General features: G+C 40.6%; 2 protein-coding genes across 7 annotated transcripts in view; one reads left to right on the forward strand and one right to left on the reverse strand.

The window, feature by feature from the left end:
- CHPT1 (choline phosphotransferase 1) lies at positions 1 to 18,773 on the forward strand. 3 transcript variants are annotated; one of them, XR_008202937.1, is made up of 9 exons: positions 3 to 314; positions 8,011 to 8,158; positions 9,135 to 9,276; positions 12,189 to 12,273; positions 13,633 to 13,764; positions 14,360 to 14,518; positions 15,094 to 15,219; positions 15,603 to 17,882; positions 18,557 to 18,773. XR_008202937.1 is itself a non-coding variant. In XM_052669307.1 (9 exons), exons 1-9 carry the CDS (start codon positions 72 to 74, stop codon positions 18,599 to 18,601), a joined length of 1,191 nt encoding a protein of 396 aa, XP_052525267.1. In that variant the 5' UTR covers positions 3 to 71; the 3' UTR covers positions 18,602 to 18,773. The 3 variants fall into 3 exon arrangements, 2 of the variants coding, with proteins under 2 accessions (XP_052525268.1, XP_052525267.1); XM_052669307.1 differs by having other exon boundaries at positions 15,603 to 15,713; XM_052669308.1 differs by lacking the exon at positions 15,603 to 17,882 and having other exon boundaries at positions 1 to 314.
- SYCP3 (synaptonemal complex protein 3) overlaps positions 18,383 to 22,289 on the reverse strand; it is a 12,547-nt gene continuing 8,640 nt past the window's right edge. For 3 of the 4 annotated variants that reach the window (XM_052669310.1, XM_052669312.1, XM_052669313.1), the window contains 3 exons: positions 21,385 to 21,483; positions 18,779 to 18,883; positions 18,383 to 18,636 (listed from right to left, as the gene is read on the reverse strand). In XM_052669310.1, coding sequence (XP_052525270.1) covers positions 18,583 to 18,636; positions 18,779 to 18,883; positions 21,385 to 21,483 — 258 coding nt within the window. In that variant the 3' untranslated portion in view covers positions 18,383 to 18,582. The remainder of the gene's footprint in view (positions 18,637 to 18,778; positions 18,884 to 21,384; positions 21,484 to 22,289) is intronic. The other variant, XM_052669311.1, reaches the window with a different exon arrangement.

Consider the following 22,289-nt stretch of genomic DNA (forward strand, 5'->3'; position numbering starts at 1 on the left):
GCCGCTGCCTCAGCCCCGCCCCGAGCGGCGGTGGCGGCCGCTTGAGCTCGGTGCCTCGCGGCCCGTCTGGAATGGCCGCCCCGTGGGTTCTGCCCGCGCCTCTCAGCCCGGCGCAGCTGAAGCGCCTGGAGCAGCACCGCTACAGCGCGGCCGGACGCTCGCTGCTGGAGCCCTGGCTGCAGCCTTATTGGGGCTGGCTGGTGGAGCGGCTCCCGCTGTGGTTGGCCCCCAACGCCATCACCCTCGGCGGCCTCTTGCTGAACTGCCTCACGGCGCTGCCACTCATCGCCTCCTGCCCCACCGCCACCGAGCAGGTACCGCCCTGCGGGACGCGGCTTCCCCCGGTCCCCGCCGGCACGGAGTGTCCGGAGAGCCGGGCCTGTGTCCGCGGAGGGTGCGGTGGGTTTGCCCTGAAATTGGGGCGGTGTGCGGGTTGCACCTAGAAGTTTCCCAGGACGGAATTTTCGTGGTAGTTGGAGTGGGGAATATCAGGGGAAAGTCCCTCTGTGTGGAGGGCTTTGTGTCCTGAAGGTTGGCTGTTCTGTTGTTCCGATGGGCCTAAATCTTAATGGCAGAGATGGGGGCTGGCAGTTGGATTTATATATATATAAATATATATATATATGTATATATGACTTGGATTTACTTCCATGAGCATTCTTGTTGACAGAAGCATCCTTATTTGTCCCTAATTGCTTTGCCATTCATGCCAGCAGTGGTGCTTGCAGCAGTCAGATCAAGAAACTGATCCAGGTCAGAACTAACTCATCTTGGCCTAACCCTTTTGGCTTCATTGGTACACAGCTGCAGGCGGTGAGGAGAAAGGAGAGAGAGGAAAGGGCTGGAAACTGCAGGTTGTCGTCTTCTAGGCCTAGGGTCCCCAGCAGAAGAAAGATATGGAAGTGCTCGAGTGAGTCCAGAAGAGAGCCATGAGGATGATCAGAGGACTGGAGCACCTCTCCTATGAAGACAGGCTGAGGAAGTTGGGATTGTTCAGCCTGGAGAAGAGACAGTTGCAGGGAGACCTCACAGTGGCTTTCCAGTACTTGAAGGGAGCTTATCAGCAGGAGGGGAACCAACTTTTCACATGGTTTAATAGGCATAGGACAAGGGGAAATGGCTTTAAACTAAAAGAAGGGAGATTTTAGTTTTTTCACTCTGAGGGTGGTGAAGCACTGCCATAGATGCCCAGAGAAGCTGAGGTGCTCCATCCTTGGCGGCGCTCAAGGCCAGGTTGGATGGGACCCTGGGCAGCATGAGCTGCTGGGAGGCAGCCCTGCCGATGGCAAGGCATTGGAATTGGTGGGCTTTAAGGTCATTTCCAACCCAAGCCAGTGATTCTATGATTCTAATGACTGTAGAGCTGATACCTTCAGCTTACTGTTGTGATGTAAGTATCAGTTCTGTGCCAGCTGCGTGTCATGGTACTCATTCTAGCTTTTCTTTCTTTGCCATATTTTATCATAAAGCAAGTAAATTTTAAGTTATTTTTTGCTTTGAGGACTCATACAAAAATGTTATGTTGCAGACATTTGGGGAATTATTTCTTCCAGGAAAGCTCAGGTTGAGTTTTAGGAACATTTATGATTGCCACACAGCTTGATTTCTATGAGAACATACAGTCTGGACCAAACTTTCCCATTTAGACATCAGTATATCAATTGTAAGCGTGTAGCATAAAAGCATACTCCTCCTATTGCATTGTTCTTTGAGCAGAGACAAAACTTATGTTGCCTCTGCTCTGTAAGTATGCCCTGGCTTTTGCTCCCCTCACCATCATTATCTTTCTTATGCTTTTCTTCAGCTTTTCTCAACTGAAGATGGTGACTGAATGGCTTTCTAAAAAAAAGCTAAACCTGCTGCAGCACTACCAAGCGTTATATGTACTACTGTAACATCTGCTTTGTGCTTTTAGTGTGCAGGCTGGAAGGACTGGGGGAAGGTGGAACTGAAAGTTGTGTTAAAGATGGGCGTAGCACAAGCAGAACTAGTAGTATGGTGCATGTAAACGTTGCCTCACTGTGCTTGTGAGCCTCTTCCTCCATCCATGAAGAAACCATCCTTAATAGTCCTGTTGAGAACACTGAAGCACACAGCACACAATTAAGTGTTAAGTGGCAAAACCGAGCCCATGGATGGCAGCTCTCTGGTACTTGGTCAGACCCAGGTCCATCTGGCTCAGAGCTCCCTGAGAGCCTCTGGTGGCAGATGCTGAGAGTAGAATGCTTTGCCCTGGTGTGTGCATCCCAGAGACTGGAGCAGGGAGTTCTTAGTAGGGATTCTACTGAGATACCTTTAGAACAACTGGTGGATCAACTTCCCCTCGATTTTGCCTTTTAAATTCTTTGTTTGAATGCTTTCAGATTCTATTATGTCTTGTTGCAGTGAGTTCCACAGTTTAATAATGCTTTCCTTGCCCCAAACAATGCAATTGACGTCTGAAACCATACAACGCTTCCTTGTCCTCTTACTGTGTAGTAGCTATTTCATTATACACTGTATTTGGCATCTTCATGAGCACCAATAGCAACTAAATGCCAATTTGCTGCTGACCAGAGCAGCATGTTTTAGCTTTATAAATGCTGCCTGCTTGAGCAATGCCTTCCTGTGTAGAAGGAACATGACATGTATTGCCGTCTTCTATAAATGCACCCTTCAGCATAAGCCTCTTTATCTCTGAGTCACAGCAGACCACACCCCACAGGCACTGCAGTAGCTAAAATCGAATTGTGTGGATTTTCACAGTGTCTGTCCTATTTCCTTCTGTTTGAAAACAGGACAGCCACCTACAAAAATAAATCACATTACACTGGCTGGGGCAGGGGGACACTGCCTGCACATTTCATGCCCTGTACAGAGTTGATGTATCTTCTTTACTATAATTGAAGACTCAATTCTTTCTTACTTTCTCTTAGAATCATAAAGTTGTTTGAGTTGGAAGGGACCTTTAAAGGTCATGTTGTCCAACGTTCCTGCAATGAACAGGGATACCCACAACTAGATCGGGTGCTGTGAGCCCCTCCAGCCTGACCTTGAGTGTCTCCAGGGATGGGGCATCTGCCACCTCTCTTTTTCCTCATATCCAGTCTAAATCTCCCCTCTTTTAGTTGGCAATAATTTCCCCTTGTCCTGTCACAGTAGATCCCATTAAGGAGTCTGTCCCCTTCTTTCTTACAGCTCCCAGCTCCCTGTTAGAAACTGAAAGGCCGCTCTCAGGTCTCCCTGGAACCCTGAACAGCCCCAGCTCATGCAGACTGTCCTAACAAGGAGGTGTTCCATCCCTTGGGTCATTTTTGTTGCCCTCCTCTGGATGTGCTCCAATGGCTCCATGTCTCTCCCGTACAGCTGGATGCAGTACTTGAGGTGAGGTCTCACCAGTGCAGAATGGAGGGGCAGGATCACCTCCCTCACCCTTCTGGCCATGCTTCTTTTAATGCAGCCCAGGATATAGTTGGCTTTCTATGTACTACAAGGACACTTTGCTGGCTCATGCCCAGCTTGCCATCCACCAGTACTTCCAAGTCCTTTTCAGCAGGGCTGTGCTCCATTCTTACATCCCCCTACTTGTACTGATAATAAGTGTTGCCACAATCTTGCAATTGGATTTGTTGAACCTCATGAGGTTCTCAGGGGCCCACTGCTTGAGCCTATCTAGGTCTCTAGGATGGCATCTCATCCCTTGGGTTTGTTGAACAATCATAGCTGCTATACTGTAATTCTGGAGGTAATGCTTTCTGGCAGAAGCAGCATCTCCCTTTAACCCACTCTTTGTCTCCTTAGCAGATTTATTCTCCTATGTTCTCCTCTTGAAAGGAAGAACTAAGGATGATAATCATTGCTGACAGTCTCCTGGGTTTCTCAGTGTATCACAGCACGGCTGGGTTTCCTAGATATGACAAAAAGTGACTGTGCTATTGAAGTGTGAGATCAGTGAAGTGGGTGATCTGACAATAATCATAGAATATTTATTCACTGAAAGCTCTGCTGACCTACAGCGTGGACACCGTGCTAATATTGGAGTGTAGAAAGAGCACACTTTAGTTGAGGAGTGCCATTTATCCCCATCATGTAGTAGTGAACAGTTTTTGTTGCTGCAAAGAGTACTCCTTGCAAGCCAACTTCTCTGAAGCAGCTGCAGTTACTCCATTAACACAGGGTTTTCATACTAACAGCAGCCCTTTCTTTGTTTTGAACTTAAATCTATTTAAAAAGTCCTGTAGTAGCTATAGCAGGATCTAAGCAAAGAATGGCCAAAACTGATTAGAGTGGATTTTATCCACTGGTAAAGATTTGTCCTGCATGCTCTTGGCTTCTTTTGTTCTCACTTGTTTGTGTTCTTTCAGAGCATTTCTTCTCATTGTCTGTAATTTCCCAGAGGACACTGCAAACAGAGAAGGGCAGCTGTACAACCTCGTCTGTGTCCCTCAGTGCCACATCCACATGGCTCTGGAACACCTCCAGGGACCGAAATGTTTCTTAATATCCAACCTGAGGGAGCTTATTAGAGAGAGGAGAAGGTTGGAGGAATGCAAGAAGTCCCTGCTGTGCAGAAAGTGCTCTAGGGATGTGTTATGGTTATTCTTTTTTCTGCCCCATTGTAATGCAGATTTAAACAGCCCCCTTCATTCTGCTGCTGTCAGTACAATTGTACTGAAGGCTTCATGCTGAGCACAAGTGAGGGAAATTCTCCAGTTCTGGGGGGGAAACGGAGGAAGTCCAGTGACCTTTTGTGCATCTCTGCCAGAAAGGGGCACTACAGGCTAGAACTAGTGCAGTGGGAATTGAGGGAATTACATTATGATAAAAGTAGTGAGTAATGAGATGTGGGTGAATATTTAAATGTTGCAGTTTTGGGGCTGTTCAACTGGGTTTGAAGTGGGTTTGAACTTTGCTTGAAATAAGTGGCAAGGGATCTTCTCAGCATATCCACTCTCCTGCAGCTGTTCCATGGTCAGCCATCACACAGGGACACAAAACAAGGGCTGCTGTTGGACCTGTGTGGCTTCCTGAAGGCAAGGCGTGCCACGCAGTCCTGCCCAATGCTATGTCTGCATTCTCTTGGCATTTTCAAGCCCTGGGTTCAGCACGTGACTTGACCTTTACCAAATCTGCAGTTGACGAGATCCTGTATAATCTTTCAGACTTCTTTTGAATTCAGGCAGAGAAGCCTTTTTTGTTTGATTGTTTGTTTTTCTCTTCACTGGGGCTTGTATTATATTCTAGCTCTGTTACAGTAACATATGTTCCTAGCCAAATAATGCATTTGCTTGGACAGGATATAACTTTGGGCTGAGATAATAAACACCTCATCAGTGAAAAGCTGATGATTACTGGGAGCCTCCTGACCTTTCAACTGAGTTCCTCAGCCATATCAGCATTCTCAAATGCTCCCACTTCTCTAATTTGCAAACTGCTTGGGTGCAACGTGGGAAGCGGCTGGGGACTTCCCTGGATGGAGAGCCAGGCATGTGAGGAGGCTGGTGAGGAGATGGCAGCTTTAGTTATAAGGAACTCATCCCTTACAGGTGTTAATGGACACAGATGATCCTCACTGCCAGGAGAACAAAAAATCTTCCCCCCTCTTTGCAGTGGGGTGGAGAGGATGGTTCTAGTTTGGGAGCCTGGGAGGCGCTGTTGCTCTGATTTGTGTCAGCTAGAGCTCTGAGGCAAGCAGAACATGTATCAGCACTCTTGATGCTGTGCCTGTACTACAGCTTGGAAATAGACAAAAGCCACTGTAGTGCCAAAACACCTAATAGAATGGTCTGACTTCAAGTTACTTTGCTTCTTTGAGGTAAGGTAGACAGAGATGATGTTACCATGAACAAGAATTCTTGTATCTTATATTGTGGAGTTCTAGGGTAGGAGGGAGGAATGTGGCTAGTGTGTTTGAGCACTGGGTACAGTCTGCTTTTCTCCATGATATGAAGAACCCCATGACTTCAGCAAGTTAACTACGATCAGCCTGTCTCACTTGTAGGAAGAATACTGCAAAAGGAGAGGAGCCTAATGGAGCATGGGAAGCATTGCCAGGTGTGACCTGGTTACTGGCCTCAATCCTGAGATTACAGTCATCAGTAGATCTAATACTGTCTTCATGTAACTTGTGTGTGTGTGTGAAGGCACATCATAAAACCCTGCAAACTACCTCAGTGGTATTTCAAAGGAATATTGGTGATAAAATTGGGAATATCTGCACAGTTATTACAGGATAGGAATGAAACTCTGTTTCTCTTAGCTTTCTGCTCATAATGCTTCCTTTATAAATCTCTGCTGGGAGCTGGCTTGTTTGAGACTATCTCATATTCTCCATGAAGCAAAGTGGTCCTGAAAAAGCCCCTGTAGCTGCTCCAGTAGCTTTCATCTTTGAATTATATCACAAGTAAAATGATCTTAGCTTCATTGGGATCCTCACTGTGCTTTTACCCCTTGAAACGGCTAACCTGTGGCAAAGAACCCTCTGAGAGGGGCAAGGGCAGGAGTGGGGGCTGCCAGGCATCTGCTGCTGCCCAGTGGAGAGTGGCACCGGGTAAGCTTGCACCAGTGAAAGTCTCAAGCTTTTTCCCCTTCCCAACAGCTCTTTCAGATCCAGCCACTGCAGCAGTTGGCTCCTCTTGTTGCTGACAGCTCTGCCTTTCCTCCTTCATTAGAGGAGCAAAAGTTTTTCAAACAGTACTTAAGAATTCAGACTCATTTAGACCTCTTCCACAAAACAAAATAGCTTCTAGTTGAGCTGGGCTGACAAGAGAGAAGAAATCTATGCAACTCAACTAATTCCACTGGTAACTATCAAACATGTATTGCTGTCATCACCACAAAAAAAAAAAAAACGACAGCCTTTGATATAGGAGAAAGTCTCCAGTAAAAAGCTATTGCTGTTTTCAGGCTTAGAACTGAACCTCTTCTAAATACAAGATGTGTTCTATGGTCAGTGCAAAGGCATAACTTTAACTGAAGCTGTGGAGCATGGTGATGAGAAGACCACGTTGGCTGGCTCTCTTCATGGTCATTCTTATCGCTGCCTTCTTCTGTCCCTCCCAAGAAATTGACTGAAATTATCATTTTTGACTTCTCCCCAACGGTAACACTAGGCTTATCTGAGCATGGACAAAGCTCACCTTGTTGAGACATTTGATCAATTGTCTAAATCTAATTAATAGCCTTTGCTTTCTGAAATACACATAATCATGTTGGTCTACTTGCACTATAGGAGAGGAGTTGCAGAGGTGTGAAGCCACAGAAGCAACCTCCTATCTGCAGATGGAAAAGAATTAAGCTTCGTGACTGCCTATAGCTGTTCGCTTATTAAAATCTGCAAACTGTGTTTCCACCATTGATACCTGAGTTCGGTGCTCTCATGAACAGCACTTTTGAATATTAAGGGTACTGCTGGGTTTTACTGAAGCAAAATGTAACCTGTACCTCATTCAAGAAGTTTCAGAAGTAATTTTTAGTACGAAATAATTCCTTAACGAGGACATACTGACTGTGTATGAAAATGATGCTTCTGAAAGCTACTTTGTGTAGAGCAGCTCCTTCAAACCCCAGAGTGGTGTTAATACATCTGATCCACAGCTTGTTTTGAAACTAAGAGTCAGTGTTAAGTAGAGAGTTGCTCTGTGAAATTTAGTGAGTGGTTAAATTTCTTTAATCCAATTTCCAAAATGCACATGTAGCCAGTTTTTCTGTGTTGGAAAAAAAAACCTTTCCATAAGAATTGACATCTCTATTTAGTGATGTGTTTTAGTACCTGTATGTTGTAAATCTGAGCAAATGATCTAAATGTCTAATATTTAAGCTGCTGAGGATGTTCCTAAGTGCCTTCGTACTACTTTCTTTTTTAAGATCAGTTTAATTCTTTCAAACTTTTTTTTTCAGCACAAATAGTACAGTATATTGTATACAGAATATAGCAGTTTTGTGCTGCACAGTATTTTACCTTTAATTAAATAGATTATTGGCTGAGAAATTGGGAACCACCTAGTGACCTTTTATGTGAATCTCTTTCAGGCACCTTCTTGGGCATACATCCTGGGTGCATTAGGACTTTTTATCTACCAGTCTCTGGATGCCATTGATGGGAAGCAAGCCAGAAGAACAAACAGTAGCTCTCCTCTAGGAGAGCTCTTTGATCATGGTTGCGACTCAATTTCTACAGGTAGCCTTAACCTACTGTTACGCATCTTAGTTGTAAAAATAAGGTAGCTGTTTTCAAGAGGAGCTGATTAATCACACATTTGTTGAAATTGGAAGGAACCTCTGGAGATTGTCTGGTTCAGGCCCATGATCAGGGCAGCTTGTTCCCTTCACCATCAACCATTCACCCAGTCACTGCAGCCAGGGCTGCCCTCGACATTTGCATCCCAGATCAGGGAGGGTATTTCAGAAGCACTTTTAGCAGGTGTTGGGTAATACACAGTCTGCACTTGTACATCTTCATGCACTTTGAGCTTAATAATGAACAACATATACAGTAAGAGCATTGCTAGAGATTATATTATGCATAGTTCATGTTTTCCAGTAAGGTACAATTGATAAATAGGATTTACGTGCCTATAAGGCTGATGCTGGAACATGTAGCTAAGGGTTCTGCTTTATGTAAGATGTGCCAGAAAACCCTTTGTGGGCATCCAGCCTGGCAATTAGGAGGAGCGTGGTTTATAAATGTTCCTTAAAAGAATGAGCTTAAAAAAAAGTTCTTTGGGGGTTTCTAAAAAGTAAGCCTTGCTCAGTTTTACTTTCTGCAACCTAGCTGCTGTTTGTGGCAATACCTGCGTTTCTATGACAGTTTAAATAGCCTTGAGTTGGGATGTTCTTTACAGCTCAGTTCCCAGCAAAGCACTATCAGTCTTTGAGCATAGCTCTTCTGTTGGAGCTCATGTCTGTGCCATAAGGAAGAGGAAATTATAAGGCCCAAAGACAGAATGACTGCAGTAGGCTAAGGGGTGTGGCCTTGCCCTGGAAGGAAAGGAGTCTTGTGTTTTGGTCTGTCCCACCAACACTGACCCTGATGTAAGCTACTTAAGTATCAGTCATATCCTAACCTTGTTATAGTGACCTGAAATGCCTTGTGATTTTCTCTTAACTGCAAGCATAGAGGGTATGTGACTAACATGTTCGTTTCTGCTTTTCAGTTTTTGTTGTCCTTGGATCCTGCATAGCAATCCGACTAGGAACAAACCCTGACTGGTTGTTTTTCTGTTGTTTTGTGGGACTGTTCATGTTCTATTCTGCTCACTGGCAGACATATGTATCAGGCACATTAAGGTTTGGAAAGTAAGTAGGTACCTTTTAGAACTGCATATGACAATGTCTGAGGCTGTTAGCTACTTGATTTCCATTTCTTCTTCTTCTCTTTTCCCCACGCTCTCTGTTCCTGTTACCCTCTTCCTAGTCTCCCTTTTGCCCTAGCAGACTTCTGTTTTACTTTAATTTTAAGCTGTGTCATACTGAGTACAAGAGTACTGAGTACTTGTTCTTTTAGTAGTTGATTTTAGCTATCTGTGTTTCATCTGCATGCATTTAGCTCCTATTTGCAGATTTATCCACACAGACTTGAGTTGTCTTGCCTGCAGTTTAAGCAAGCACCATATATAGGAGTAGGAACAGAGCAAGCATCTCTGATACTTCCCATTATAATTACCCTGCCATCCTGGAACAGATCCAGCACAGGGGACTCTGAATCAGTGCATTTGTAGCAGAATTCCCTGGTAATTGATTTCTCTTCCGTGAACACGTTCAGTCTTCCTTTAAACAAACTTTCTGCATCCAGCACATCCCTAAGCAGGGAGTTTCACAGAACTGTGCCAGTGCTTGGAGAATTACCCCAGGTTTATTTGGGGTTTTTGCTGGCTCATATTGACTTTGATGTCCTTGAGGTTTTGTGTTAAATCACAGTTCTACTTGAATTCTGTCGTGTTGTTCATGACTTTGTAGACATTGAGTCTGTTCTCACTAAACTGTGGGAGAAGGGGTCATTGACAATCACGTAAAAGATAACAGTTTTGATTTAACTCCCGAAAGTGTGGAGAATGCTGTGCCCTCCTGCAGCTCTGATGGTGCCTAGCATGGTGTTTTACTGTCTTTAAGCAATGAGCTGCACTTTGACAATGATTTATGAGAAGTGACCTCCTCAGCAGCTATATCTGAAATATGTGAGAGGTGAAGGCTGTCCTTCTGACAGTCCTTGCCTGCTTAGAGTACTAGTGAGCTCTGTCTTGCAAGAAGCACTTTAGCAAATCAGAGCACCAATGGGCATGCAGGCTAATGATCAGCTATTTGCATGCTGTTTGGTATCTATCTGAAAGGCAGGCTGTCTCTGCAGTAATGCTAAGAGCTCTTATTTGCTGGCCATAAAAACCATAACTCTTATACCTGCTTACCCATCCTGCTTTTCTCCAGAGGACATTCTGTGGTGTAGACAGAAAGGGATGCTTTAGAATGATAGGTGAAAGGATAATTCCTGTAAGTGATAGTGGACTATGTCCAGTGATGGACATGAACTATGCCATAAGCTCAGGGCTTTTGTAACAAGGATTGCTTTTCTGTGCCTTCTGTTGCATAAGATGTGAGAATGATTTCTCCATATCAAGAAGGCATTGAAGCTCTTTTCTCTCTTAAGAATGAATAGTTGTGAGAGTCTAAATAAAGGTAGTATACTCTACTATATACTCTACTACTCTAACTATGTTATACAGATGAAAGCTTTAACTGATGTTGTTCCTGAATTAATGGCATTTGATTTTGGAAGTGGAATTACTGATGAGTCTCAGCACTGATGGCCAGGAAGAAGAAGAGTCAGCACAGCTGGGTATTATACCACTGCCAGGCTGTACAGATAGAACACTGCAGGGCTCAATAAAATCTTTGGCCTTCAATTTGAGCTGCACTGCAGCCAACTGTCTGAGTCTCTGTAAAATTAAGTACAAAACTTAGGCACATATAATGACTCAGCTTGGAGTCCTGTCACTTTACTAAACAGGTAGAAAATACAAACTCGCACAAGACTTGCAAGCTGAATTGGTTCATCTTACAGTCAGAACAGTGCCCACAACTAGGAGAAGTGAGGGAGCACAGTGACACAGGAGGGAGAAAAGAGTGCCCCTTCTTACTTACAGCTTTTGGCAATGACAAGCATCTCAGCACATTATCTAGTTGTACATAAAACATTGGCTCTTCTAAGAGTCTGAAGATTGCAATGGAACTTGGCATATTTTGTGTCACTATCTTACATTAAAAAGTTTGAAGTTATTGTGAATATCAAGATCAGATAAGTGTTTTCCATTAGCCAGGAGCTGGTTCCCATCCCCTTTTAAAAAAACACCACTTCCTGTGCAAACAGTTTGTGTGCTAAGCAGGGAATGATGCATCTTGATTTTGGTCAGTACTTTAAAGTAGCACGTCTGTTCTAACTACTTATGGAAATATATTTTAAACATCCATTGTTACTGCTTGCTAGTAACTTTAGTACTCTGGGGTTTTTTTTTAATACATACTTATATATAAATGTACGTGTATATATATACTTACATACTGAGCTCTTTCAAAATGTTTCAGAAATTAGAGACAGTAAGATAGATTGGCTGCCATGTCTGAGAACAATAACAGTGGAATTCAGAGTCTCAACTATAGAAGGGATTGAAGACCACCTGTTTTATAAAATGCTTTATGGAAAAAAGCAACATGTCAGTGATGAGTGTCTTCTGCTAACCATGACTCAGTCATCAAAATACCGCTCTTATGATCTTTGGGCTGTATCTGTCAAGTTTTCATGATACAACAACTTAAAGAAATCCCATCTGTCCCATTCTGCTCTTCGTGGTGCCTACTTCTGTATGATACTTTCAGTGTGTTTTCTATGAACTTAATATTTAACATGGTTATTCACATAAGAAGGCTGTAGATTTTTCAAAATTCTAAAATAGTTAACAGTGTATTCATTAAACATTGTTTCCCTGTGAAAATTACATTCAGCTTGCTCTAGGTTAAGCACATAGTTCCATTTTAAATGTGTGCCTCCAAACAGTATTTTTCTTAGATAAGGAAAATCACATTCTATATGTACTTTGTGGCTTAAGGGGTAATCTGAAATAACTCAATTTTACTTTGCTCTCCCTGCCCCCCATCTCCCTACACTTAAAGCAAACAGAACCTTACTGAATCACTAACATTTACTTTTTTCCCCCTAGAGTTGATGTAACTGAAGTTCAAATAGCCATAACGGTGTTGTTGTTGGTATCTGCATTTTGTGGAACAGCAATATGGGACTATAAGGTAAGTGTATAAAGTACATCATTTCCTATGGTAATTGAAGCTATGCAGTTCAACTAGAATCAACCCCTGCCAGTTGTCTGATGTTCTGCCTGGGCTTCCTGTACAACTATGGGTTATATTTACGTTGTAGGTAACTTAGATGTAACGGTGTGACTCGCTGTGCACAAATTTAGAGCTATGTAGAGGAAAAAAAGACTCCATCTGCCATGTATGCAAACTACTCATCTGTCACTCATACTCTGCTCATAGTGAAGCTTTAAAACATATTTTGTTACTTCTGTGTATTTTACTGCAAGAGTGGCATTTTTATTCTAATTCTGTTCTAATCTAACAAATCTATGTTACTGCAGAAAATCCATATTTATGTGTCAGTTGAGATGTACTGATTTTTAATGGTTATGTCAGAGCTGACTTTAAACATACATCCTATATTTATAGAATTGTTTTCTGTCCAAAAGCGTTTGTTTGCCTATCTCTGGCTTTCACTCCAACTTTAAATATTCACTTTAGCATGCAACAAAAGTGCATTAGACCAGTAATTCAAATTAGTTTACCAGTTTACTCAGCAGTTAGAAAGTATTTAGCTGAGGTTTGTTTCCTGCAAGGCACTTGCTCTATTTTCACACAGTTATTTTCACGTTGGAAAACAACTTTAAATATTAATGAATTACAGTTGCTTTTTTTTTTCAACATTAAAATCTGTGACAGTTATGCTGTATCTCGAAACAATCAATATTAAAAAATATAGTCAGTGGTTTCAATTTATTGCTACTTCTTTTTTCTTAAATCCTCTGCTGCCTTTGGAAGTTTCCTTGAAACTGCAATTGATTCTGAAAGGTAAATGTTTAACAAAAATTTTCATCCAGAGATGATTTTAAGTGCAAAGATACAGCATATAAACGAGTATTAAAACACAAAGCAGGCAGATGGCGTTTGTGTTTCCTGCGGTTTGGTATTGCAGTACCCACTGAGAGGGAAGGAACTGTCCTTCCTGCCCCTCCCATGTCCTGGTGGAGCAAGCCTGTGGCAAGCTTTTGCTTATACAATAAAAAAAAGCACCTGAAGAATACTATAAGCACATGCAGTAAAATCTAGTTCAGTGTAAAGGCCAGAAGTTGTTTGAATTTGACTTTATTCCTAAAAGAAATGTGATGCCTTCTTAATAAGGAAATAAACTCCAAGCATTGTCCTCCTGAGCTTATTTTCAGCAAGACAGTCATGCAAGTAAAACAGTTCCTTGAAAGGGTCAGTAGTGTGGTGGTTTTTGTTTTTTTTTTTAATCACCTCCTGGGGTGGGGGGGCAAAAGTAAAGCTGGTATCTGTGACCTTCAATATCTTTCTCTTGCTTTTCCTGCTAAGGTGCATTTGATAGGCCTAGAACTGAAGTTCTTTGCAGTTGTTGGCATACTGTGTGGAACAGCAGTTTCATGTTTCAATTACTTCCGTGTCATCTTTGGTGGAGGGGTTGGAAAGAATGGATCTACAATAGCAGTAAGTTGTTTTAACGTTCCGAATAGGGTTTGAATAATTTACATTCGTAATTTATTAGACTCCAGGTAATCAAAAGAGTTTTGTCTCTTTAAGCAGACAAGCATATGAATTTCACACATTAGAAATACTTATTTGTTAATCTGAGTATGTTGGATGGTCAAAGCAAAGACTTATTTAGCTGTCTTCTCTGTACCTGTTACTGGACTCCTTCTGTCCCAGGAAGCAGCAGTGAATTTTCTTTCAAAGTTGATCAGAGGTTATCATAAAGGATATTAATAGCAGCAGCACAGTGCAAATGGACTTTCCCTAAGATTTGACAGCTCTAATTGCTTTCATTCAGTGGGTGTTGTTATATATATATATATTATTATACTATATTACTATATATTGTATATATTAATATATTGGTTTTTATATTCTTATTATTGCATTATATTAATATATATTATTGTTATATTTCATATATTAATATATTGATTTTATATTATATTATTATTATTGCATTATATTAATATATATTGTTATTATATATAAAATGTTGGTCTTGCTGTGCGATTGAAGCCAAAGAAGAGTTTTCTCTCCCTTTGTATTTCAGGGAACAAGTGTTCTTTCACCAGGTGTCCACATTGGGCTACTTGTCACACTGGCCATTGTGATCTACAAAAAATCTACAATTCAGCTGTTTGAGAAACATCCGTGCCTGTATGTCCTGACATTTGGATTTGTGAATGCTAAAATCTCACAGAAGTTAGTGGTAAGGAATCTTCTCTCAGCCCTAAACATCAACCAGTTGTTGGCTTAACAGATGCATTCTGAAGCAGTAAGGACAGTGCAAGTTTTCCAGATTTGCTTTGCTACCACATTATGTTACTATCTATACACTGACACAGGCTTAGTCTCCTATAGAAATCAAATATGATATTGATGTGGGGGGGGGGCTTGCTTACAAGTTACTAGCCTTGCTGATTGCTCAAGTATATATGGATAGATGTAACTAAAAAGAGCACAGAAGGTCATGTGTTATATTTCCTATGTAATAGTAAAAAAAAAACCACCAGGACTTGATTCAAATAGCTGATATCACTGATTGAAGTGCTGTATATTGATTGAGCAACCTGCAGACAGGTTACTTAGCCCTTGACAAAGAAACTGTGAGAGAGCAGCAGGCTCTTGACCTGCCTGCTGATTGCTTTCCAGAGGGCCCTTCAAAGAGGCTGGTGCAAGGTAAGGACACTGTGCTTTCTCTTGAAGTGGAGGCTTTGTGGTAATTACAGTGATCTCACAGTAGTGCCTTTTGTGGTCGTTTTTTTTTTTTTTTTTTTTAAATAGGTGGCTCACATGACAAAAAGTGAAATCAGTCTTCAAGACACTGCATTTATTGGACCAGGACTTCTCTTTTTGGACCAGTACTTCAACAGTGTCATTGATGAATATGTTGTTCTATGGATAGCTCTGGTAAGCATTCTGCTTTATACTTTTGATGTGGCATATATAAAGGAATGGACTGAGAACTGTCTCCATCATTCCACTCTGCCATTTCAGATTTACTCAATTTCACCTGTCATTGTGGAAAGAGTGCCAGGATACTGCATAACCTTATGCTTTGGGCGCTAATTGGCTTTCTTTCCTCAGAAAAGAGATCTGAAAGTAAAATTATGGATCTCTTTTTTGTAATTCTGCTTTAATTCAGGTGGTTTGTTTAATGTTACTCTAACTACAAACTGTGCAGTGTATATCAAACTTCATAAAATTTGATATATTCTGATTAAAGCTGAATTTATAGCAGAGACAATTTTGTGAAATACGTTCTTAACCTGTTCTGTTTTGTTCTTTTTAAGTTCATATCCTTGTTTGATATGCTGAGATATGCCACTGGTGTATGCCTACAGATTGCTGCTCATCTTCATATACATGTCTTCCGAATTTCATCTCATCAAGCTCCTGAACAGGTTCAGAACCATACTGACTGATTAAATAGGTCAAGGAGAAAATAAACAGTTAGCAGAATGCTGAATGAAGCAGCCTCTCTGGGAAAACAGATTAAGCTTTTCAGTAAACTAGTTTCATGAGAAAACAGCTCATGCTATCCCAGAAATTACCAGTTGCTAGAGTTATTAAATACAAAGTCTTGCAGATTCTGTTTCAGTTTTAGACATTGGAGCTGTTACTTCATACCATAACTGTCACATTTGAAACTTTTGTTGTCTCCTGTTAAGTACTCCTAATTATGTACTTCTGGTCTCAGACTGTAAGCTGCAAACCAAGGTGCTACAAAACAGAATTATTTTTTCCTAAAGCAAGTGACTGATTTTCTAACATTAGTTTCTGAAGTATTCTACTGTGAAATGGTAGTCAGAGGTGGATACAGCACTGCATTGTCAAGACTGGTAAAAATGAGGGATCCTTGGGGTAAAAATAGTAATCTGCTTTGAAAGTTCTAAAGAACAAGATAGTGCACCAGTAAGATGAAGGAAATAGAGGAAAATTTTCTTGTTCTCTATTTCAAGATACTGTTGGCAGTGCCTTTAGGATTCATGCATTCTCTAGTATCTAGCTTACTGTTACTAAACACACTTGTAGCTTAGAGGCTGTTTTCTAATGGCAGTGTCTGCTTTTGTGATTATAATAAGGTTTGCCTCATTGTACCCATTATCTAGGCTGTGGGCATCTAGGTACTGGAGGACTGTAGCTTCACCTACCCTAATTTTTTTTTATCTATCTGTGAAACTGTGTAAGTTGAATGACTAAGTTCCTTGAACTTTAATGTCTGTTAGACCGTGACAATGCAACACACCCGAATATGACAATGCAACCTACCTGTGTGTAACTAATTCCCTCTGAACTGTGTTTGCCATTGTTTGTATTAATTTCTGTTGTAATCTAATTTATTTTGTTACTGTCACCATACTTTATCCAAACAAAACTATAAGGAACTAAAACCTATGTATAGTAAAACTCTACAAAATAGAAGGTCAGTCCTAATATCAGCCTTTTTTCTTTTCATTAGTGAAAAAATAAAGTAGCTTACTGTCTGTACTAGCAAATTCCAACTTGCACACAAAACCTAAATGCTCAAGCTCCTTTAAAGAGGTAATACATTAATATTATTTTTGTGAGAAGCTGCTGAATGTACACATTGTCACTTTTACTTGCTGCCATGTAGCTGAGCTTTAAAGTTCATAAAGACGTTACTGAATTGTACGATAAATAGTGCTATTATTTGTTGCAAAAATGTTACACTGCAGCTTCCTAGCTGCTGAATTCAGAAAGCCTGCCTGAGATATAGGACAGAAAATACTGTGCAACATGTTCCCGAGACCTCAAAAATGTAGTACAGTACTAGGTATAAATAGTTGTAAAGTTATGGTAGAGGTAAGGAAATGGTAGAAAACAAGTGCAGAAGTCATTGGAAAGCCAGAAACAAGAGGTAATGGCAACAAATCACCTAGTATAGAAGAGTGGAAGCAAAACCTGTTAACTGTATAGCATAGCATCATCTAATTATCCTTAAAGGGCAGAGACTGAACACCACAGCTAAAATTAGCATTGCTAGTTATCTGATACTCACCATGGATCCATACTACCTCATGCATCATCCTAGCAATGTAATTTCTGTGTTTGCTCTGTCCCTGAGTGCCATCTGACACAACACAAGACAGCTCCATACGGGCTACTTGCTCAATTTCAGTTGCAACCCACAAACTGAATTTTCTGTAAATTAGCTATCACTGATCTGTCTCCTGGCACTGATGAGCAGTCATCAGATATGTTGGTTCTGAACTAAAAATCCTAGTAAGCTGCAGATAAGAAGTTGTACGGTCTGGTTTTGAAATACATTGTTTTAAAGTAATCAGATCTGCTTGTGTGGGTGGTTTTTGTGTTATCTATTATATGAAACCTAACAACACGTATTTTAGGAACTACCTAATTTGTAAAAGTGGACGTTCAAGTGTAATGACTTTCTGTAAAAACAAACTACAATGCAAGCTAGGCTGGCTGTTTTAATTTATAATCACTGACTGTAATGAGATGCATAAATGAAAAATGCTTCATTCTTAGAACAGACCTCCCTGAACTGCTAATCATTTGAAACTGCAAAAATTAATATTCCATTTCAAGTAAGTGAGCTAGATTACCTCAGCAGAAGTGTGCAAAAATATATAACCCAAAACGCATGCAGTAATACTCAGTTATGCTTACTAGACCAGATGTCCTGTCAAGCTGTGGTACTACGCTCATTGTTCAATTAAAGAAATCTGCTTTTTGGACAAGTTACAGCAGTCGATACATCTCTTATTGGTAAAAAGAAATCACAATGGCCTGAACAAAAGGCCTCATGTTTCATTTACCATAACATACATCATTAAACCACCTTTCATAACCCATGAACTTTAACTACTGACAGGTCTGTAGGCTATATGTTGAAACTGTGAAAGTCTTGAAGCTGTGGCTTTTGTAAAAGGCTTCTATTTGCAGTGTACCCAGATTTGTTAAGTTTCTATACAAAACTTCAATTTTTTTCCCATTCATTTTACCTATTGTTTCAATTGAGCGTTATAAAAAGTGAAACAATCGAACAGTCCACTGCTAATGAAAGTGAATAATGGGCAGACCATAATTGGTTAGGGGTTTGTTCCCCTTAGAAACAGATTTACTAATATACCCTCTTACAACATTATCAGACACAAGATTAGAACAATCCACTAAAGTATTTAATAGGAGCTTTAAAACACTTAAATCTTAAGATAAAGTTCTTCATGGCTAACGCCTATACTTGTATCGTGTTACTTAGGTACAAGTTGTTTCTCCATTGAGCCGTCAGAATAACATGGACTGAAGAGACTTGCGAACGGTTGCCATCTCCTGCTGTTGCTGTTACAAGAAAAGGAGATTATTCTGAACAGATGCCATACCAATATGACTCCTTAATCTAATTAAATGATGTCTAACGACTCCCTTATAGAATGTTCTATTTTTGTATTTAACAAAGTTCTTTATAACTACTGATACTTACAGTGTCCATCATGATCTTCTTCTGTAGCATAGCCATTTCTTTGCGAAGTTCATTCTGTGCACCAGCTAGAAGAGTTTCATTGTTTTTCTCTAGCTCTTCCATGCTCTGAAGTTAAAGATAATCTTAATTCAGAATGCTCACTATCAGAAGTTCAATTTAAAAACAGACAATCCATTATTCAGATTACAGTTCGATTTTTATAGCAGTAGTGGTCACTGACAGTTGCAGATAAATTTTGTCATCAACTTGGAAAAGAAAATTGTATAGGACTCCAATCTACACCGCTGCTTAAACAACACATACCCTGTGACAAAAACAGTCCTTTCCACTCAGCATCTACCAGGTGTAAGCTACTATCCTGCATTTCAATAAAGATGACAATTCTACAAGTCTAGATCTATCTGTCAGGAAGTATGGGGTGGTACAGTTGAATATCGTGACAACATTGGAGACCTGAAGCAACAACTACAGAAAATGTTACGTTCCCTCCTCTTTGCACATTTCACTCTAAATAAACTGAGGTAAGGCTCACTAGTTACCTTCCCTTTTGCTCCTATAGTTTGCCTAACTGAATGCACATTGCTGCATTTTCTTTGACTTGTACTTAAAGTTAAGCATATTTGAGGCTTGACTTTTACCTTTTGATCTTCTCTGAGAAGAAAAACTGCAATTTTATTTTTTTTAACTTTGCTGAAGATGTTTAGACCTTTTAAAATGGTTATTGTTTATGAACATCTCTGTAACGTCCTATAATGTAAACTTCAACTATCAAAGTGTTCCTCTGTTTCGAATTTATTTGTCAAAGCTGCCTGACTTGAAAAAACATACCATAACAAGCAAATTTCAAAACAGGACAGTTAGGAAAGGTAGACAACTGCAAATGTTCAGCCTGCAGAAGAGGAGCTCTAAGGGAGCTCATCAGATTCTATATGTAACTGAGAAGGATGGAGAAAACAGAGCTAGGCTTTTTTCAGTGGCATCCAGAGACAGGACAGTAGGCCACAAGCTGACACACAAGAGGTTCCCTGTCAACATCAGGAGAGGCTTCTTCACTGATGGGGTGACTAAGCAATGAAACAGGTTGTCCAGAGGGGCTCTGGAGTCACCATCTTTAGAGATAATTGAAAGACTCTTAAGTAGTCTTGTTAGATCAGCTGCTGGTTAGACCAGATGACTTTCAGCAATTGTCTTTCTTATTAAAAGCCAAATTTGGAGTAATAGTACTCAGTCATTTTTTGTTTGCTGTCTAGCATATCAGCCATTTTTAAAAAAGGCTGATAATTATTTGTGTTTAAAATACAGCACGTTATGTAAGCAGTGTCCAAAAATTATACTTGTAGGGGCTGCTAGCAAATACAAAATCTATTCATAAATGAACAGGAAAGTTAAACTGGGATGAACAAGCCCAGCCAGTCCTCCCCTGCAAAGACAGGCTGAGGGAGCTGGGCTTGTTCAACCTATGGAAAAGAAGGCTGCAGGGTGACCTCATTGCAGTACCTAAAGGAGCCTACAAACAGGAGGGGAATCAACTCTTTGAAAGGGTAGACAACAGCAGGACAAGGGGAAATAGTTTTAATGATTTTGAGGGAGAGAAGATTTAGGTTGGATGTCAGGGGCAAGTTCTCTACTGAGTGGTGAGGTGCTGGAACAGGCTGCCCAGAGAGGCTGTGGATGCCCCGTCCCTGGAGGTGTTCAAGGCCAGGTTGGATGTGGCCCTGGGCAGCCTGGTCTGGTATTAAATGGAGAAGGTGGTGGCCCTGTGTGTGTGGCAGGGGGGTTGGAGATTCGTGATCCTTGAGGTCCCTTCCAACCCGGGCCATTCTGTGATTCTGCAATGAAACAGGACTGAGCAGAAATCATCCTGCAGGACCTATTTTCACCAAAAGCCACTATTTGTCAGATTCTTCAAGTTAGTTTCTGAGTAAATATTTATCTTTTGTATCAGCTTATAGGAAGGAAAACCCTGTCAAATCAGTGTTGGTTAGGGAGAAAAGAGGAAAAGGAAGCAGTAAGAAAAAAAAAAAAACAAACAATAATTGCATAATTTTAAAAGAATTACAAGTCATTTGTGGGCATTTTTCTTGCAGGAAGCAGCAATAGCTAGAAAGGTTCATGGCCAAAAAAAATCTGACATCAAATTCTCATGGAGAGTGCATGTGCCAGCAGTATTAGAAGTAGTCAATTACAGCATAAAATGTTAATTTTATGACTGACTTTCACTTATGGCTGACTTTCACTTTTTCAACACGTACAAAAAACCTGAGGGACAGTTGAGACAGAAAACCTGATAATTTGACTGTCTACATAAAGTTTTGGGTTAGAAGGCATGCTCTGAGGGTTAAATATTTGAAACAGGAAAGCCCATCAGACCCCTGCAAGAACACACTTTATAAAGCATTCATATACAGGCACCGTATGTGTGTGTATTTGGAAAGAACAACTCATTTTTAAATAAAGAGAACTAACTAGCATGAAGACTCATGCTAAGCTGTTGTCCCTCCTTAAGGAAACATTAAATTTCTGTATTACAGAAAGGATGGATTACTACAGCTTTCCTAATGATGTGATAAGGATCAGCTGTCTTCTAAAATGAAAACTTACTGTACCTTTAAGAATTGCTCATATAGTTGCTTAATAGTTTTCAGTCTCTGACTTTGAACTATTCTTGCCTGTTGAAAAACTTTTTGTTGCTGACGAAGCATATTCTGAAGCAGAAGCAAAAAGAAGAAAAAAAAATGCTGTTAGTTGACCCAAAGTACTCTGACATCAGCACTGGTTATCATTTATCAGAATGAAAAGATTCTACCTTCATTAACAATCTGGCTCATAGAATTGAAACACCTGCATGGAGAGTTATCCTTGTTTTTATTAATAAAAGGACTAAAGATTGGATTAAGCCCTGAGCTGTCACCTGCAGGCCTTTCCAAAGGGAAGTCTGTGACATCCTATGAGAACAGCTGGCCAACACAGTATCTGAAAGTATTCCAGGGAGATGTGCTGAACTTGCAAACATAGTGGGGGTACAAATTCACCAATAGCATGTGATTGTATTCCACTGTCTCCTTTCATCATGAAATTCTCATAGATTTATTGCATGGAGACATATTTTTAAGCAACGCTTGCTTAGATGCACTTTCCTGTACTCCTTTGTTCTTCCCATGCAAAGTCTGTGCATGCTCAGAATCAGCACATCAGTTTCTTCTCTGAAATCACCTCAGCTTTTCTCAGGCCATACATTGGCCTAGGGCTTCATTTACTCCCATTCATAAACTCGCAATAAAGTACTTCACTTTTTTCTTCACTTTGAAACATATTCTCAAATTCAAACATTTATTGAGCCACCAAAGGTGAATGAAATTCTGAAGAGTTATGTGTTTGTCTGAACTATGTACGGTATTTTCACATCTTTACATGTTTGGGTGACCTGGTTATATCAGTATTCCATATCATGACATCAAAGAATCATAGAATCTCTCAGTTTCGAAAAGACCTTAAAGATCATCAACCACAA

The sequence above is a fragment of the Tympanuchus pallidicinctus genome, unplaced genomic scaffold (assembly GCF_026119805.1).
Source record: "Tympanuchus pallidicinctus isolate F22 unplaced genomic scaffold, pur_lepc_1.0 scaffold8, whole genome shotgun sequence".
Lineage (NCBI taxonomy): Eukaryota > Metazoa > Chordata > Aves > Galliformes > Phasianidae > Tympanuchus > Tympanuchus pallidicinctus.

Coding starts and splice junctions, on each gene's coding strand:
- CHPT1 (XM_052669307.1), top strand. CDS start 72: ATGGCCGCCCCGTGGGTTCTGCCCGCGCCTCTCAGCCCGGCGCAGCTG. Junction 12,274..13,632: donor CAGCAATATGGGACTATAAG/GTAAGTGTATAA, acceptor TTTCCTGCTAAG/GTGCATTTGATAGGCCTAGA. Junction 15,220..15,602: donor TTGTTCTATGGATAGCTCTG/GTAAGCATTCTG, acceptor GTTCTTTTTAAG/TTCATATCCTTGTTTGATAT.